Consider the following 21039-nt stretch of genomic DNA (forward strand, 5'->3'; position numbering starts at 1 on the left):
GTCCCCTTTGTCCTCCATTCCTGTTATGACTGTTGATGACACTCATATGCCCTTAGCAGGTGTTGGTTATGTTGTCACCCCTCACTTGTCTCTTCTTAATGTTTATCTTATTCCAAAACTCAAATTAAATCTTGAGTCTGTTGGTCAAATATGTGATTCTAGTGATTATTTAGTCATGTTTTCTGGTTCGTTTTGTTGTATAAAGGATCTACAGTCTCAGAAACTGATTGGGACAGGTCGTAGAGAGAATGGACTATATATTTTGGATGAGTTAAAAGTGCTGCAGTCGCTGCTGCTACTACCGTTGATTTGTCTTCCTTTCGTTTGAGTCTTTCATCTTCTAGTTTTTGTTTATAGCATTCCCGTCTAAGTCATATTTCATCTTCTCGTTTGAGATTTTTAGCATTCACAGGAGCTTTAGGAAATTTGAAAACTTGTGACATTTCTGATTGTAGTGGATGTAAATTGGTAAAATTTTCCGCCTTACCTTTTAATTGAAGTATTTTTGTTTCTTCTTCACCATTTGATTTGATTCATTCTGATGTATAGGGACCTTCTCCTATTGCCACAAAAGGAGGGTCTCAATATTATGTCTCTTTTATTGATGATCATACTCGTTATTGTTGGGTTTATTTAATGAAACATCGTTCTGAATTCTTTGAGATATATGCAGCTTTTCGAGCTCTTATCAAAACTCAATATTCTACTGTGATTAAATGTTTTAGGTGTGATTTGGGTGGGGAATACACCTCTAATTAATTTTTCCAATTGCTTGCCTTAGATGGAACCATCCACCAAACTTCTTATACAGATACTCCTGAGCAAAATGGTGTTGCTGAAAACAAACATAGGCAAATTGTTGAAACTGCTCGTTCTCTCTTGTTGTTTGCCTTTGTTCCTAGTGAGTTTTGGGGAGAAGCTGTTCTTACTGCTGTAAGTTTAATTAATACAATTCCATCTTCTCATAGTCCAAGTCTATTTTCTTTTGAAAAGTTATATGGGTATGTTCCTGATTATTCCTCATTTAGAGTCTTTGGTTGTACTTGTTTCGTTCTTCGTCCTCATGTAGAATGAAGTAAGTTATCCTCTCGTCCGCTATTTGTGTTTTTCTAGGCTATGGTGAAGGTAAAAAGGGTTATTATTGTTTTGATCCAATAACTCAGAAACTTTATGTGTCTCCTCATGTTGTCTTCCTTGAGCATATACCTTTCTTTTATATTCCATCCACTACTCATAACCTGACTAAATCTGATGTTATTAATATAAATCCATTTTCTGAGGACTCTGATAATGATATCTCTCCCCATGTTCGATCAATTTGTACTCATGACTCTGCAGGTATTGGTACTTTACTCTCTGACACACCTAAAGCTTCATTCTCATCTACAACCCTTCAAGCTTTATCTGAGATTGTGGATCCACCTCCACACCAGTCCATCAGTATTCGTAAGTCTACAAAACTACCAGATTTTGCTTATTCTTGTTATTCTTCATCATTTACTTCCTTTTTAGCTTCTATTTATTGTCTCTTTGAGCCCTCTTCCTATAAAGAGTCAATTCTTGATCCGCTTTGGCAGCAAGCTATGGATGAGGAACTTTCTGCCTTGTATAAGACAGATACTTGAGATCTAGTTCCTCTACCTCCTGGTAAGAGTGTTGTTGGTTGTCATTGGGTGTATAAGATCAAGACTAATTCTGATGGGTCTATTGAGCGATACAAAGCTAGGTTGGTTGCAAAAGGATACTCTCAATAGTATGGTATGGACTATGAGGAGACATTTGTCCTGGTTGCAAAAATGACTACTATTCATACTCTTATTGTTGTAGCTTCGATTCGTTAATGGCATATTTCTCAGCTTGATGTTAAAAATGCCTTCTTGAATGGAGATCTTCAAGAAGAAGTTTATATGGCACCCCCTCCTGGTATTTCACATGACTCTGGATATGTTTGTAAGCTTAAGAAAGCATTATATGGTCTCAAACAAGCACCCTGTGCTTGGTTTGAGAAATTCTCTATTGTGATCTCGTCTCTTGGCTTTGTTTCTAGCAGTCATGATTCTGCTTTTTTTATCAAGTGCACTGATGCAGGTCGTATCATTCTGTCTTTATATGTTGATGACATGATTATCACTGGTGATGACATTGATGGTATTTTAGTTTTGAAGATAGAGTTGGCTAGACGATTTGAAATGAAGGATTTGGGTCATCTTCGATATTTCCTGGGTATTGAGGTAGCATATTTACCTAGAGATTACCTTCTTTCTCAGTCGAAATATGTTGCAGATATTCTTGAGCGGGCTAGACTTACTGATAACAAGACTGTTGATACTCCTATTGAGGTTAATACAAGGTACTCTTCTTCTGATGGTTTACCTTTGATAGATCCTACTTTATACCGCACTATTGTTAGGAGTTTGATATATCTCACCATTACTCGTCCAGATATTACATATGTTGTTTATATTGTTAGTCGGTTTGTTGCTTCTCCTACTACTATTCACTGGGCAGCTGTTCTTCGTATTTTACGATATCTTCAGGATACAGTTTTTCAGAGTCTTTTACTCTCATCCACCTCTTCCTTGGAGTTGCGTGCATACTCTGATGCTGATCATGGTAGTGATCTCACAGATCGCAAGTCTGTTACCAGATTTTATATCTTTTTAGGTGATTCTCTTATTTCTTGGAAGAGCAAGAAACAATCTATTGTTTCTTAATCATCCGCTGAAGCAGAATATTGTGCCATGACATCTACCACCAAAGAGATTGTTTTGTTACGTTGGTTATTTGCTGATATAGGAGTTTCATTTTCTCATCCTACTCCTATGTATTGTGACAACCAGAGTTCTATTCAGATTGCTCACAACTCGGTTTTTCATGAGTGAACTAAGCATATTGAAATTGATTGTCATCTTACTCGTCATCATCTCAAGCATGGTACCATTACTTTGCCTTTTGTTCCTTCTTGCTTGCAGATTGTAGATTTCTTTACCAAGGCGTATTCCATCTCTCGATTTCGTTTTCTTGTTGTCAAACTCTCGATGCTTGTAGCTGCCGCATCGTGAGTTTGAGGGGAGATGTTAAATAATATTTATATAATTTTATTTATTAAGGGTAGAATAGTACTTTCAGTTTAACCTATATATACTTTATGCATTCATAATATACAGATTATTCAGAATTCTAGTCTCCTTTTTGTGTTTAATCTCAATAAGTTTAACACCAACAACTAACAATATTTTCCATTTATTGGAAAACAATCCAATTACATGCCGCTGAAGTTGTAAATACAAAATAGTCCATGTGTTGAAGATTAAAAATACATGCTTTATTCAACTCTAATACATGTCTCATCTCAAAACTTCTTTGAAATTGATCTAATCTTCATGCATGCATGCCCAGACTTGAGAGCAGTAGACAACAGACGTTTTCTGCAACTTTTTATGATACAGAACAGACTCACCTTGAATTCCATAACATGTTTTCAATGCAGAAGGGTGCACTACTGTATGCCAGACAGGGTATCCTACTGATATGATGTTATTTGAGACTCTTTTATCCAGTATTCATGAGGTTTCTCGAGTAATATGCAAACCAAATCGAATCATGCGGCACTCTTGCGAGGCTGCAATATGGATTTCAGATGTCATCAACATATCCATGTGAGAAAGCTAGATTGCCATCCTGCTAGATTACAGAACAAGGGCTATATTACGAGCAGAAAATGCCTAGGGTTTGTGTTTTCAAGCTTTCTCCATATCAAAAAACATTTTCGTAAATATCAGTACTTAAAAGATGTATGGTCCAAGGAAAAACCAAGTTGTATTTATTATTATCCAGACCAAGGTTGTCAAAATCGCGTTTTGACTCGTAAAATCGTACGATTTTACGAGTCAAAACATGTATTACGAGTTGAATCGGTTGATAAAATCGAAAATGGGTAAAATCGGGTTGAAATCAGGTAAAATCGTAAAAATCGGATGAAATCGCGTAAAATCGCGATATCAGAACCGATTGTACGATTTTAATATAATTGCTACAGTGAAAGTCGCCCCCCCAATATAATTGTTGGCTTGCTGCACTGAAAGCGCCCCCCCCCCCAATGTCCACCTGTCTCCCAATTCACGTGACTTCACATTGTGAATCCCCCAACGGCCCCACCCACCAAAGAGGAATGTAATTAAATAAATGGAGTGGATTAATGAGGGCGGTAAGGTCATTAATACTATTTAATAAGAATTACTTTTAAAAAAAAATTAATTGAAAATATAATAAAATAATATTTTTTTATTTTTAATATTATTACATTAAAATATTTAAAAAAACCAAAAACTTTAATTTAAAACAAAATAAAAATTTAATTTTTAAAAAATATTTCGAGTGAATTTTTAATAATAACTAATTTTATTAGTAGCGCTGCCTAAAGGGATGAAGAAGATCGGAGTGAAGTGGGTTTTTAAAACTAAGTTGAATGAAAAAGGCGAAGTCGATAAACACAAGGCGAGACTGGTTGTGAAGGGCTATGCACAAAGACAAGGAATAGACTATAGCGAAGTATTTTCGCCAGTCGCTAGATGGGACACTATCAGAATGCTACTATCTCTTGCTGCGCTGCGAGGTTGGGAAGTATTCCAGCTGGATGTAAAAAGCGCATTTCTTCACGGAGAACTGAAGGAGGTTGTTTATATTGAACAACCTGACGGATACATTCGAAAGGGAGAGGAGCAGAAGGTATATCAACTAAAGAAGGCATTATATGGACTGAAACAAGCCCCTAGAGCTTGGTACAGCCGGCTAGAGGACTACTTTGCTGGTGAAGGTTTCGAAAAATGCAGCTATGAACATACTTTGTTCATGAAAAAGGAAGGAGGAAGATTTTTGGTGGTAAGCCTTTATGTGGATGATTTAATATTTACCGGAAATGACTTGAAGTTGTGTGCAGAATTTAAGGCTTCCATGCAATCAGAATTTGATATGACTGATCTAGGGAGAATGAAGTATTTTTTGGGTGTTGAGATACATCAGACAGAGGCTGGGATCTTCTTATGTCAAGGGAAATATGCAAGTGAAATACTTGCAAGGTTCGGAATGAGCAGCTGCAATGCAGTTAACAATCCAATGGTTCCAGGAACTAAGCTATCATCTCAAGAGAAAGGAGAAGAAATTGACAGCACCGAATACAAACAATTGATTGGCAGCCTTATATACATCACAACAACTCGACCTGATATAATGTATGCGGTAAGTTTTTTAAGCAGATTCATGGCTGTACCGAAGGAAGGACACTTACTAGCCGCAAAAAGAATACTCAGGTATTTGAAGGGGACAATGAATTTTGGTATTTTCTACAAAAGAAGCTCGGATAACACTCTTAAAGGATATACGGATAGTGACTTTGCGGGTGACCTAGATGGAGGAAAAAGTACATCCGGATATGTATTCATGATGGGAGATGGTGCGGTAGCATGGAGCTCTAAAAAGCAACCGATAGTTACTCTATCAACTACCGAGGCAGAATATGTAGCAGCCACAGCTTGTGCATGCCAAAGTATCTGGATGAGGGAAGTTTTAAACAGCATTGAAGAAGATCTTTGCAAATGTGTTACGGTGTTCTGCGATAATAGTTCATCCATCAAATTATCCAAGAATCCAGTATTTCACGGGAGGACAAAGCATATCAACGTAAAATTTCATTTCATTCGCGATCTTATCAAGAAGGGAGATGTAGAGCTCATTTACTGTGGAACTAAGGAGCAGCTAGCAGACATCATGACAAAACCACTCAAACTCGAAGATTTTGTAAAACTTCGAATGCTCTTAGGAGTACAAGAGAAGAAGAATTTAAACTGAGCATACACAAAGCATGCTCAGTTTAGGGAGGATATGTTAGGAAATGTTTGAAGGAGTCTTGCAGAATAAAAGTTATCCCTATCTGTTAGGGATTGTGGCAGTCAAAGAAGACCACTTCTCCGGCCACAATATGTGTGATGTAATCCACGTATTAACAGTAGCTAGTTTTTCTCAATTTCTGTTTGTAAGAAGCTGTATTTAAGCAGCATTGATTTCCAAATAATCATCAAGCATTTTCATCAATCTTGTGAGGTTTATTAATTGTTCTTAAGGTTCCAACAGTGGTATCAGAGCCCCTACTGGGTTACCTGACTGTAATAGACTTAAGCACAATAAAAGGGTGCAGCTCGACAACAAGGAGTGAAGAAAATGAGTGAGGATAAGAGCCTGACGAAGATCCCTCATTTCGATGGTCAACACTATGATCATTGGAGTGAGTTGATGGAAAATTTGCTGCGAGCAAAAGGACTATGGAGTCTTGTGGAAATCGGTATTCAGGAGCCGATTCTTGGGAGTGCATTGAGCACCACGCAGCAGGCACAACATGATGATGCAAAGATGAAAGATCATCAAGTGAAACACTATCTATATCAAGCAATAGATAGGGTTACATTTGAACAGATCTTAGACAGGCGCACTTCGAAGATCGTGTGGGATTCCTTGAAGAGCAAGTTTGGAGGAAATGCAAAAGTGAAGAAATCTCTTCTCAACACACTGAGAAGAGACTTTGAGATTTTGCAGATGAAGCAAAGTGAGTCCATCACCGAATACTTTGCTAAAGTGACCTCAGTAGCTAACCAAATGAGGAGTAATGGGGAGACTATGCCAGACACAAAGGTAGTTGAAAAGGTACTTAGAACCTTGACAGAAAGGTTTACTTATGTGGTGGTTTCGATAGAAGAATCCAAGGATGTGAGCACAATGACAATTGATGAATTGCAAAGTTCTCTTGTCGTGCATGAAGCCAAGTTCAAGAGGCTGGATAAAACTCGAGAAGAGGAGCAAGCACTGCATGCTTCAATTGGAGAAGGCAGAATCAACAGGGGCAGAGGAGGTGTCCATTTCAGAGGACTAGGCAGAGGGAGAGGAAGACAAACATTTGGCAGAACTACGGCAACATGTTATAAATGCCATAAACCAGGGCATCTTCAATTTGAATGTCCTACCTGGGAAAGAAATGCACATTACGTGGAACTGGATGATGAAAGAAGAGCTTCTCCTCATGGCTCATGTGCAGATGGGGGGATCCAGCAGAGAAGACGTTTGGTTTCATCGACTCAGGATGTTCCAATCACATGACAGGCAACAAGAAGTGGTTTATTAGCTTGGATGAGAATTTTTTCACACGCTGTGAAGCTGGGAAATAATGCCCGAATGCAAGTTATGGGACAAGGAAGCGTGAAGCTGAAAGTACAAGGAAGAACACAGATTGTAAGTAATGTCTTCTATGTGCCAGACTTAACAAAACAATCTGTTAAGTGTTGGGCAGCTACTAGAGAAAGGGTTGAAAGTAGTAATGCAGAAGGGAACCTGCAAGATTTTTTCATCCAGTGAAGGGGCTGATTGTGCACACTCACATGACTACAAACCGAATGTTTGTTATGCTTGCTGAACAACACAACGATGCATGTCTGCAAGTAACACAAGAAGATCTCACTGGACTGTGGCATAGACGTTTTGGTCACCTACATCAGAAGGGACTCCAGTGCTTGGAACACAAGCAAATGGTTGAAGGGATGCCGAAAATTAAAGAAACAAACAAAGTATGTGAAGTATGCAGTAAAGGGAAGCAACACAGGGATGAAATGCCTAAGAAAGCTAACTGGAGAGCATCAGAAAAATTGCAGCTCATTCACAGTGATCTTTGTGGACCAATCACTCCAACCACCATGAGTAACAAGAGGTATATTCTGACTTTTATCGATGACTTTAGCAGGAAAACATGGATTTATCTGCTTGCCGAAAAAGGAGAAACTTTTGAGAAGTTCAGGCATTTTAAAACTAAAATTGAAAAAGAGACAGAAATGAGCATCAAGTGTCTTAGGAGCGATCGAGGAGGGGAATACACTTCCCAAAATTTTCTGGATTTTTGCAGCACTCAGGGAATAAAAAGGCAGCTCAGCACATCATACACTCCTCAGCAAAACGGAGTTGCTGAACGTAAGAACCGAACTCTCATGAACATGGTTCGTTGTTTGCTTGTGGAAGGAAGAATGCCAAGGAGTTTCTGGGCAGAAGCAGCAACTTGGTCTGTGCACATCATCAATCGAAGCCCTACTGCAGCAGTTACAAATAAAACCCCAGAAGAATGCTGGACTGGAAACAAACCAAATGTAGCACATTTCAGGATTTTTGGATGTGTTACATATGTGCATGTACCAAATGAGAAGAGGATCAAGCTAGAAGATAAAAGCTATAAATGTGTATTCTTGGGAGTCAGTGAAGAATCCAAAGCCTATAGGCTTTATGATCCCGAGAGCAAGAAGATTGTTACCAGTAGAGATGTAATTTTTGCTGAGGAGGAGACATGGAACTGGGGGAGGACAAATGATGAAGAATTAACATGGGATGATACAGATTCTTTCAATGGAACAGACAAAGAAGAAGGAGATGGCATTACAACAGACAGAGATGAAGTGGAAATACCAGGAGAACAAACTGCTGAACAGACTGCTGCACAAACGAGGAAACAAGGAGACCAGCTTTTATCCCATCCTCTCAAGAAAATCGAAGGGAGCAGACAAGGAGAATTAGCATACCTCCAAGACATCTACAGGATTATGTAACTGGTGAAGATCTTGCAGAGCAAGAAGAAGAAGAGCAATACTTGGTGCTCTATGCTGCTGAAGAAGATCCAGTGAAGTATGATGAAGCGGTGAAGGACATCAAATGGAGAAAAGCCATGGACGCCGAAATACAAGCTATCGAAAAAAATAATACATGGGAGTTAGTAGCGCTGCCTAAAGGGATGAAGAAGATCGGAGTGAAGTGGGTTTTAAAACTAAGTTGAATGAAAAAGGCGAAGTCGATAAACACAAGGCGAGACTGGTTGTGAAGGGCTATGCACAAAGACAAGGAATAGACTATAGCGAAGTATTTTCGCCAGTCGCTAGATGGGACACTATCAGAATGCTACTATCTCTTGCTGCGCTGCGAGGTTGGGAAGTATTCCAGCTGGATGTAAAAAGCGCATTTCTTCACGGAGAACTGAAGGAGGTTGTTTATATTGAACAACCTGACGGATACATTCGAAAGGGAGAGGAGCAGAAGGTATATCAACTAAAGAAGGCATTATATGGACTGAAACAAGCCCCTAGAGCTTGGTACAGCCGGCTAGAGGACTACTTTGCTGGTGAAGGTTTTCGAAAAATGCAGCTATGAACATACTTTGTTCATGAAAAAGGAAGGAGGAAGATTTTTGGTGGTAAGCCTTTATGTGGATGATTTAATATTTACCGGAAATGACTTGAAGTTGTGTGCAGAATTTAAGGCTTCCATGCAATCAGAATTTGATATGACTGATCTAGGGAGAATGAAGTATTTTTTGGGTGTTGAGATACATCAGACAGAGGCTGGGATCTTCTTATGTCAAGGGAAATATGCAAGTGAAATACTTGCAAGGTTCGGAATGAGCAGCTGCAATGCAGTTAACAATCCAATGGTTCCAGGAACTAAGCTATCATCTCAAGAGAAAGGAGAAGAAATTGACAGCACCGAATACAAACAATTGATTGGCAGCCTTATATACATCACAACAACTCGACCTGATATAATGTATGCGGTAAGTTTTTTAAGCAGATTCATGGCTGTACCGAAGGAAGGACACTTACTAGCCGCAAAAAGAATACTCAGGTATTTGAAGGGGACAATGAATTTTGGTATTTTCTACAAAAGAAGCTCGGATAACACTCTTAAAGGATATACGGATAGTGACTTTGCGGGTGACCTAGATGGAGGAAAAAGTACATCCGGATATGTATTCATGATGGGAGATGGTGCGGTAGCATGGAGCTCTAAAAAGCAACCGATAGTTACTCTATCAACTACCGAGGCAGAATATGTAGCAGCCACAGCTTGTGCATGCCAAAGTATCTGGATGAGGGAAGTTTTAAACAGCATTGAAGAAGATCTTTGCAAATGTGTTACGGTGTTCTGCGATAATAGTTCATCCATCAAATTATCCAAGAATCCAGTATTTCACGGGAGGACAAAGCATATCAACGTAAAATTTCATTTCATTCGCGATCTTATCAAGAAGGGAGATGTAGAGCTCATTTACTGTGGAACTAAGGAGCAGCTAGCAGACATCATGACAAAACCACTCAAACTCGAAGATTTTGTAAAACTTCGAATGCTCTTAGGAGTACAAGAGAAGAAGAATTTAAACTGAGCATACACAAAGCATGCTCAGTTTAGGGAGGATATGTTAGGAAATGTTTGAAGGAGTCTTGCAGAATAAAAGTTATCCCTATCTGTTAGGGATTGTGGCAGTCAAAGAAGACCACTTCTCCAGCCACAATATGTGTGATGTAATCCACGTATTAACAGTAGCTAGTTTTTCTCAATTTCTGTTTGTAAGAAGCTGTATTTAAGCAGCATTGATTTCCAAATAATCATCAAGCATTTTCATCAATCTTGTGAGGTTTATTAATTGTTCTTAAGGTTCCAACATGCATGCCTGATCTGCGAACAATGCAGATACAAAGGAACTCGAAATTCTTTGTATGAATCACAATGAAATATAATTTTTTTTTAATTGACATATATTTTTTAAAATATTTATGAAATAATATAATATGAAAAAAAAAATTGATGAAATAGAATATTGGAGACAGCAAAAACTTTTATTATGATATTATTAGTATTATTAAAAATATTTAAACAAACCGAGTCCAATAATATCAAAAATAAAATATTACAAATAATAACTCAAATGAATCACACTTACTATAAAAAAACAAATAAATCATCTATTATCCTTAAAAAAAAAAAAAGTATATTACCATCAAATTATTATTAATAACTTTTTTTTATATTATTAATTTTATCTTCTTAAGATTTTTTTTAATAATATTTATAATTTTAACTGTAGCTTTGATTTATCTCCAAATATTACTATTCCTAAATAGTGATAAGCCACAGTTTTCCCCATTTTTCTTTTATTAAACCGAGTTATTTCACTGATATTTTTTTAAAAAAAGCTATTAAGGAAAAAATAACCGAAATATAAGGCAGTTTGACATCCAGGCCTCACCTCAGTTGACTCTTCCATGTTTCTTTCTTTGCTTCTGTCTCTTCTCTATGTCACTTCTGCACAAGAAAAGAAAGCTCAGCGCAGCTGAAAGAGAGTGACCAAAGGGTAATTGTTTCTCTCTCTAAGACTTTTTTTTTTGTTCTTTTCTGTGTTATAAACTGAGTTTTCTTTCCTTTTCTTTTTTAATTTATGATTTAATGGTTCGGTTATTTTATTGTTAGGGTTTATTTGTTAAATGCCTGCAAATCTTGACAGCATCGACTTGAACTCCGACGTCGTTTCCGGTGAACGAGAAGACGGTGTTAATGGGTTTACTAACGTCTCTGTGGTAAAGAGTAAGGTGGGTTTATCTTCTGATGCTGAAACCCTAATGGACTCTGTTACTAGTAGTCAGGGTCAGAACCAAGAGCCTGTAGTAGATGAAGTTAAGGATTTTAAAGGGGGTAATGACTTGAAGGACGTTGCTGTTGGTGGGCTAGCCTGGGAGGGAAAGATGGATCCTGTTTATAAAAGTGTTGATTTTGAAGGGGAAAATGGGTCTGGAAGTGGTGTTGGTGATGCCTCTGTGCGAGAAGCAGCGGAAATAACCGAAACACACTCGAGTAAAGTAGTGGGAGAAGAAAATGGTTCGTGTGAAATTGAGGGGGAAGTGAAGGCGGGGGCTTGTGGCGTAGTGAGTTCAAGTTCAGTTGGGGAGGATGCGATCCAAGTTGAAAATGCTAACGTGGAAGTGAAAGTAGACAGTGCGAATGACTTACTGCCTCCCAAAAAACCTGGAAATGTTTCACCAAAGGTTAGTTCTGAAGGTGTTGAGAATCAGGGCATGGAAATCAATGACGAACAAGGTAAGAATTCTGAGGGTCAAAACGAGGATGCTGCTGCTTTTGATGAAAGGGTTTTGCAGGAAAATGAGAACCTTGAATCCAATGATTTAAATCTTGTTGCGGATTCGGAGCCTTACGTGGGTGCAGATGGGAATGCAAAAATGGCTTCCGAAGAAGCAGAATTGGGTGTTGGTGATCTGGTATGGGGTAAAGTGAGGAGCCATCCCTGGTGGCCTGGCCAGTTATTTGGTTGTGCTGATGCGTCAAAGAAGGCTAAGAAGTATTTTAAAAAGGATAGCTATTTAATAGCATACCTTGGGGATCAAACTTTTGCTTGGAATGAAGTGTCAAAGATAAAGCCATTCCGATGCAACTTCTCGCTATTGGAGAAACAGAGCAATTTAGAGGACTTTCATGATGCTGTTCATTGTGCTTTGGACGAGGTTTCTAGACGGGTAGAGTTTGGGCTAGCTTGTCCTTGCATGCCTGGGTATAGCAAGATAAAAACTCAGATAATTGTCAATCCAGGAATCCGAGAAGAATCTTGTAGAAGGGATGGTGGAGATAGTTTCTCGAGTGCTGCTTCCTTTGAACCAACAAAGCTAAATGACTACGTGAAAGAGTTAGGCCAATTGCCATTAGGTGGAATTGACACACTGGAGTTTGTAACAGCACGATCCCAATTGTTGGCATTCAATCGTTGGAAGGGTTATTGTCACCTGCCTGAATTTCAATTCCTTGGTGAATTGCTAGAGAGTGATGCAGAGATTCCACTATCACCAGAAGTTAAACACGGCAGTGAAGAGGTTGAGAATGCTGCTACCACGGTTGGAAAGGAGAAGCCGAAAAGTGAAGATCACTCTTTGCATAGGCGTAAGCGTAAGCGCATTTATGGGGACGATGAACATCCAAGCGAGAAAGAAAAATGTTTGGCTGACCTTATTGCTGAAAGGCGCTCATCGGCTGCTAAAGGTAAAGGTGGTTTGGATGGTGAAGCTACTGGCGAGATGACCAAGTCATCTTCAGGTCGGAAAAGGAAGGCTGTTGATTCTATTTCTGATGACTCAGTGATGAAACAAAGCAAAAGTCCTTCCTCGCCAGGGATTGATAATGGTTCCTCACAGTCTAAGAAAACCTATAGGGTTGGAGATAGCATCCTTAGGGTAGCAAGCCAACTGAATACGTCAACGCCTATACTCAAATCTGTTGATGGAACTTGTCAAAAAACTGCAGTGAAGGCTAAGAGCCAGGAGAAGTCTGCCTCTGGAAAATGCAAAAGTAAAATGATGTATTCAAAAAAGAATGATTCTGATGGAGAATGATTTCTAGATTTTTGTCGTGAGAATGTAGAGATTATATATTGTGAATGTTGTATTGTATTTCTTTATAGGAAAATCTAGTCATCTTAGGCTATCATAAAATTTAGTAGTGTTTTTCATCTTATTCTGTTTATGTTTTTATTATCTTTCCTAAATCTTTGATAATTGAATTTAGGCTATCTATCTTTCCCCTTCCTTCCTCTACTCCCCCGGCTCTTTCTCCCCCTCTCATCCCGGATTTCCCTACCCTATCTTTGTCAACATCAGCTTCGCCTGATGAGTTGGTGTCACGTACTTGCCTGGTTGGCAGAGATCTATGAAGGGATGCAACTTCCTGAAATCTGTAAGTTTCTTTGTGGAATTCATTATGCATAGATAACTCAATTCACAGCGGTATATACAGTCCTACCTGAATATATTTCTGGTGGTGATATTGGAGAATTATTAACCAAAGTAGAAACGAAAACATCTGATTCCTAGAATATGAAAGATTCATAATGGACTGACAGAACGTTTCAAATCAATCCTGAAGATCAATCGTCAGTTGAGAATAAGAATGAAGCTGGAGAGATTCCAGTGAAGACTCCGACTGAAAAGGGCGCTCCCACCTTCGGGAAACAATCGGCTGTTCAGGTGGGTCCCGATTTGGAATGTGAAGAACAAATTGTTGGTGGAATTCTAGGTTTGGGAGCAGGCAAGCCCAAAGATCACTTGGAAGGGAAGGCTAAAGATACCTGTCCAACAGCTTTGATTATAAATTTCGCAGATTTGGATGCAGCACCTTCAGAAACAAATTTGAACAGGCTATTAGGCCATTTTTGGAGCTTGAAAGGAAACAGAGACCCGGGTGCTGAAGAAGAGCAAGCGTGCTAAAGTGGTTTTCCGCAGATGCGTTTATACAGAAACAGCCTTCAGCAGTGCTGGGAAATACAGTGTCAGCTACCGCCTCAAGTACATTGCTTCCACAAATGGTAAATCTTCCCCAAATGCAGCAAAGCGCAGCCAAAAAGAGGCATCCTCTGCGGAGGGAATACCAATTGATGCCTCAAACTCCGATGAATAGATTGAAAGTAATTTTGGGAATTCAAACCAGGAGCATGAACATTTTCTCACAGCTTTCTTCTGTTTTTCCTCGCTTTTTTGTGTGTTTGTTTTTTTATGATCTCTTACGATCGGGTAGCTACACCTATAGTCTTGAGCAAATGCAATATGAATGTGATGTCGTTGTGATTGTGGAAAATGAAGATTTTAAACAGTCATATTCTCATATGACTTGGTCAGGATTAATTGACCATACAAACAGCCTAATAGATGGGACAATGCTAAGCTTGAGAGGAAGACTAATTATGACAAACTAGTAAATCCCACACCAGCGAAAAATTTTTATTCAACTATGTTAGATTATGCTTAAATTTTTTTCAAAAGATTCCCAAAGCTAAATTTCATGAGGCTTGGCTCATTATAATTAGCCAGATTTAAAAGACCTCAAATTAGGTCATAAAAATGATGTTTAAACTAGTTTTGTTATTTTTCTTAGATTTGTTGTTATTTTTGGATTTTTTGTTAGTTTTTTTTTTTTCTAGAAATTATAATTTTGTTTTCTTGTTAAGGTTTATTTAAGATGTATTTTAAAACTTATAAACCTTTTAGAAAAGCAAAACTTATTAGACTTTAAATTATACATAAAGTCACAACTTAGGATTCTATTTGTAATAATCCTATTTTAGCCCATTACTATATGCATGTTGTTGTCTTCATTTTGTTTCTCTTTGCATTGGAATGCTTAAGTAGGATAGAATGTTGATGTAGGTATGATTAAGTTACAAGGAAGTGATATATATGATTTTAATCTACTCATATTTTAGTTTTTTAAAACAACATTTGAGTATATATTCAATCAAGTTGTATTTTTATTTTTATCGTGCTTTCTTAACATGAGTTATAGAGTTACACACGTGATAATGCACTAAAATAAACTTATAGTCAATTTGGGTTTGGCTCATACTACTAGAATATGACATCTCCTAACTTGAACAGCCTCTCCTTCACTCCAATGATGAATGATGAATAATAAGTGACAAGCTTTCCACCAATTGTATTCATTTTTCTTCACTCACTACAAGGTTGTTTTCCATGATTGCTTCACTAACCACGAGACACCTATAATTATATACATCATGAGGTATCGTAACATTACTTTCCATGCTCCACGAGGTAAGTTGATATGATCAAGATCTGTAAATATCTTTGGTCACCAAATAAAATAAATAAAACATTCAAGCAAGGCCATGTAAGTGAAAGCAATTCACAACACATTGCTTTTGCTCTCACTTTATATATTTTTCTCTTGCTCATATTTTTCTCATATTTTGTTTTATGTACATTATTTTCTCCTTTATTTTTTAACTTAAGCAATAAAGAGTCTTGTGTTCCTAACATGGAACTTGTGTTGAATCATGTTGTCGGAAACATCAAGCTCAAAGAGAAAAAAGCTCGCGTCAAGCCCAATCACCACAACTTAGAATGCAATCATGGAAACCTAATTTTTTACCAAAGTTTTCAAGACTTCATCAATAGTGCAGTTTATAAAAATTAAATAAAAGTTAGTTCATTCTCGTTTCACATTCATCACCAAAAAACTGTTCCATTGATGACAATTTAGAAACTCTAAAAGACAGAGTAACTAATCTCCCAACCATAGGAACTTAACCTTCTTTAGAACTCCAAATCTCTCATTAATTTTGCGCTTATCAATGATGTTTTAGATATAAAATAATAGCTCCACACTCTTCAATTTTCTCAATGGGAAATACATCACCTAACTTTACTAAATGCATAGAAACAACTTTAGTTCATTAAAGGAATGGAGCAAAAAGATGATGAGCACACTCGTATGATAACTCTTTGAATGGACCACAATGACATAATATAATATGATAATATTAGATTGATAATAATGGCAGACTTTAATGTGTGATATTTAAATCGGTCATTACAATAGGCCTAGATTGAAGAATTATTTGAATATGCTATAAATGGACGTTAAGGATACACACACACACACACAAATTAACATAAAGCATATAGAGAAATAAAACAAATTGATAGCATATTGAGCTTGAAAAACAATATATCAATGAACCATAATGGGTATAGTAGATGTTGGAGTTGAAATTGATAGTGATGAGCTAATCAAAATGAATAAATATAAGTAGTGAGCCAAAGTAATATCCATGAATCTTAAAGGTGTTAAATAAATTAATGAACTCATAATTAAACTATGTTTGACCTATTAGTCAATCCTAGGTTGATTTGGACTATGAACTCTATGTGATTGCGATGATGATTTTATAGAAGTGATTAAGTTAAATCATGAATAAGAATTAGATATGACATTGCCATGAATTTGATTTATTTAGAAATGCAAGTGGTGAATGCAACGAGATGAGTAAAGAAATATGTTGTTAGTGGAGGTATTATTTGGAATATGACATCAATAATTTCATTCATATAAAGAAGAAAGGGAGAGAGTTCATCAATTGTTGGAGAAAACATATTACATTGAAAATCTATTATGGATTTGATATGCTTATAGAAGGGATTAAAGATGTTATGTCTTTCATATATTTTCATTGAATATTAATGACTGTGTGTGTGAGTGTGTAAATATGTTTGTTACAATTTTTGTGATATTGTGTATTTCCAAGTATCATCCTTTAAAGGTTTCTAATAAAGTCATATCGATCTACTTAGCTTTCATTATTGGAAAACCACTTGTAAAGTCTTATAATGTTTTGTAATTAAATTAAATTAAATTCTAATAGTATATCATTGTAATTATGAATTTAATTGATAGATTGTAAGATTGAGATTACCTTATGCTATTGTACAAAAAAAAATATTACCCCTAAACTTCACATATAAGACACTGAGAAATATAAAAATTATACAAAAAAGTATAGGACATTACAATGTGAGAGATAGCTAGTAGATTCTTTATAAACCCACTATAATGACACCATTTAATACTTAAAATTTCAATGTGATTAATACTCTAATTTGAGTAAAGACTCCGGGATTTTTTTTTCTCTTAAAAAAATCTACCAAAGTTCCCACAAAGTTTTCTTTAGAAATATTAATACTAAGTTATTGACAACATAAAAAGCCAATCTTTACAATCAATTCTTTCATAGAGTCTAATAATCATGGACTAAACCATTTATCATGGACTAATTCTACTATCCATTATCGAGTACTAACCTCATTACTGAGTGATTATTTCCATCATCCATTACCGAATAACTAATTTTATCGATTATTATCGAACACTAGTCTTATTATTAGGTAATTAGTTTTGCTTGTCCATTATCAAACACTAACCATAAATAATTCCACTCATATTATAATAAAGAAAATACCAACATACCTTATTGAACGAATTAATAGTTACTTGACTAAATAAGTTGTTAAATAAAAATGTCAATGTGTCAAACGCCTACCTGATGTTCAAGTTCTAGATGCATTGCTTTATGGTTGTACCTCTCTTGAATTTTAAATATTATACTATATCCATTCATTATTGGAACTTCCTTCCAAGTTCAAGTTTTATGCATATTCATTTTCATCCATAGTTTCATTGTACTTTATGCTTAAATAAAATTCTCATAAGCATTTAACTCATTCATAATTTCATTTTCTTCTATCTTAGCCAAGACATGCACAAGAGAAGGAAATGCGAGTTTTCTTCAATTTGTTGAAATTAGTTTTTTACTACACAATTTTCATATAATTTTTTTTTTAAAATAACACATTTCTCCATATATATTTCCCTCGAATTACACATTTACCTAAAATTTCACACCAATTAAACCAACCAACCCATCCTTTTTTTTTAATTAATATCGGGTTTGTATCTTACAGTGTAAATATACAGTCTGATATTATACAAAATTGGTGAAAAGCAAAGGGTGTAGGTGAAAAGCAACCTAGCGTGGTGGTTGTGTTTGGCAGGCCTGATAGTCGATCATTAGTGGAGAAAATGGTGGTTAAATCGGCGGTGGGTTGTTAGAGGAGGTGAAAGAATGAGGATTTCCAAGGAAAGAGAGAGGTGGTGTAACCACCACATGAGGTGGTCAAGTGTTTGGTTATGGTGGAGATGGTGGTGTGAGTGGTGGTGGCCAAAGGCCATGATGGAGAGAGGAAGAGGAGAAAATTCACGGTGGCAGTAAAAACGGGGGGAGGAAGCTGATTTTTAGTGATTTTTTATGCTTAAGCCATGAAATCAACCTCTATTTATAGGGGATGAAAAATGATAATATTGTCTACATAGGGAAAACATTTCAACATTTTATTCGGTTGGAAATGATCTCAACTGTTGGTTCAAAGTAGGTAACATGAACTGTCAAATCTAACAATTTAAGGCTACATGAGGTGGCCATTTTAGGCCAGTAGTGGGGTTGTTGTGATGTCATTCAACTTGAACAGACCACATGGAATTGTAGAGAAATATCAAGGGATCATTTACGTGTAAGTTTGGTCAAATTTGGTGGAGAAATGAAGCATTAAATGCACTTGAAAAATAACCACCCATTCAGCTTTTTTAGCACAATTAGGGAAGACAATGAATAGTGACCAGACGACGCAATGTCTGGTCCCTTTTCTTTTTTAAATGCAAAACGGTATCGTTTAGGGTTAAATTAGGGATTTTTATCTAATTTCAATTTAGTCCTCCAACTTTCAATGTTGTTCAATTGCACCCTTAATTGACCTTAAACTTTTTATTTAATGTGATTAAGGCCTGTTAAATTTTAATACCAGCCCTTAATTTATGCGTCTTTTACACTTTGGTCCCTAGTCTCGGATTTATGCAATTTAACCCCTAATTGACCATTAAACTTTTAATTTCTTCAATTTCGCCCCCGATTTCAATCAATTAAGCCCTTATAGTTAGCTGTCTTGTGCAAAATGATCCTTGGATGTGAAATCTTTCAATTTAACCCCTAATTGACCTAAAAATTTTAATTTTCTTGCAATTAAGCCCCTAATTTCAATTAATTAACTTGGTAAAAATTAAATTTGGTCTCTTAAAATTTTAATCTTCTCAATTAAGCCCAAATTGGGCTCCCAAACTTAATTTTTCATTAATTAAGCCCCTAATAAAATTAATTTGACCCCTTTGTAGTATAATTAAGTCCTTTCACTTAATTAAATCCTTCAATTGGACCCAAATTAATTTTTAAACATAATTAAAATTTAATTTGGCCCATGATTAAATCAAATGTGCCTATTAAAAATTTAATTATGTCATTTGGCTTAAAGTTTTTGCAAATTCATCCAATAATCATTTAATTTGACCTTGAATTTATATTTTTCTCAATTTTTGATATAATGGAAAACAATTAGGCTTTGAATCTCCTAAAACATTATAACTCATTTTTTATGTATTTTTAAATTCTCTCCGGCCTATTTTCTCCATGTTGCTAGCCTTTATTTTATTTATTTTATTTTTATTTTGAAAGAAAGTGAATTTTAGCGAATAACTTAGAATTGGGTTATGATAAACCTATCATACATTATGGTGAAAAACATGACCATAACACATGATTAAAAAAATACAAAAATCTCTACCTTATGGTTAAGCATTAAAATCTATTTTTTACCATTTTAAGATGCTAATAGGTACAAATAGGATACCGTATCCAAAGTTAATGAAGATAGATAATATGACCCTCATCAACATGAAACATGTCTTAAATATACATGGTGCTTGGGTTTATAAGGACCAAATGAATGCATAAGTTTAGGAAGAATAACAAATTATTGGTAGTGCCAATGAATTTGATGCCATATTTGAGACACCATCACTTGTTTCCTTGCTTGAAGAGGCTTTGACTAGTACTTTGTTGACTAAGATAGGCATGGTTAGAGATGGATGTAACACCCCACCTCACTAGCAAGATATTGTCCGATTTGGGCCTCCTAGTCCACCTAAATCTAGGGCTTCCACCCAGGTTCCCTTCACGGTTTTGTTCTTGGTAGCTACGCGTGACCCCAAAAAGCGTCTTACTACTCAAGGTGAGCATGCATTTATAAGGCCCTGGCTTTGGATGCTCGCTTCCGATGTGGGATCTTACAGCTATCTTATGAGATATTGAGATACTAGAACTTTTGGTTATATTATTCACTCTATTGAGAAGGTAAACTATGATAACAAAAATCACTCTTATAAACCTTTGAGAGTCAGGGAAAAACTCTTGGTTTTTGTGAAGTATTTTCACTTAGGAAAATTTTTTTAAAGGAGCATATCTTCAAGTGGAAGAAAAATCTTAGAGAGGGAATATCTTAAAGTTGTACAAAAATCTTAGCGTGGATTCATTAAGTGGTTATTGTACTCTAAATTAAGCTTTGAAAAGCTAAAGAATACAATACTCAAGTATTGTTTGGTATTTGAGGTATGGATGTAGATTTGTCAAACCATATTTAAAATGAGTTTGCACGTTCTCTCAATTATCTCTTTACTTTAAGTAATTTAATTATATTGTTAGTTATTGTGTTTATTTAAATTAATTTGTATTAGTTGTTAATATTAGTGATGCATCTAATTCACCCTTCCTCTTAGGTGTTATAGTTGTGTTAATCCTATAACAACCAATCCAAGATGTAAAAGGATCACTTTATCCTCGATTAATATGATAATTTCATTGTTGAATTCCATAATGAATTGTTTATTAATGCATAATGAAAGGTTGATGCTTTTTTTTTATTATTATTATATATAGTTTTATATAATTAGACA

The 21039-nt window shown here is 36.1% G+C and overlaps 1 protein-coding gene and 1 pseudogene across 1 annotated transcript; both read left to right on the plus strand.

Annotated features, from left to right (window-relative positions):
• Nucleotides 1-6216: 6216 nt before the first annotated feature.
• Nucleotides 6217-7146, plus strand: LOC140954736 (uncharacterized). Its single transcript, XM_073405418.1, has one exon. It carries the CDS (start codon nt 6217-6219, stop codon nt 7144-7146), a length of 930 nt encoding a protein of 309 aa, XP_073261519.1.
• A 3931-nt stretch (nt 7147-11077) lies between these two features.
• On the plus strand, nt 11078-14383 carry LOC118045889 (PWWP domain-containing protein 5-like; annotated as a pseudogene).
• Nucleotides 14384-21039: the final 6656 nt, after the last annotated feature.

This window comes from Populus alba, chromosome 16, assembly GCF_005239225.2.
Source record: "Populus alba chromosome 16, ASM523922v2, whole genome shotgun sequence".
Lineage (NCBI taxonomy): Eukaryota > Viridiplantae > Streptophyta > Magnoliopsida > Malpighiales > Salicaceae > Populus > Populus alba.

Bases quoted from the DNA above. Each gene is read 5' to 3' on its own strand.
- LOC140954736 (XM_073405418.1), top strand. From the start codon at position 6,217: ATGAGTGAGGATAAGAGCCTGACGAAGATCCCTCATTTCGATGGTCAA.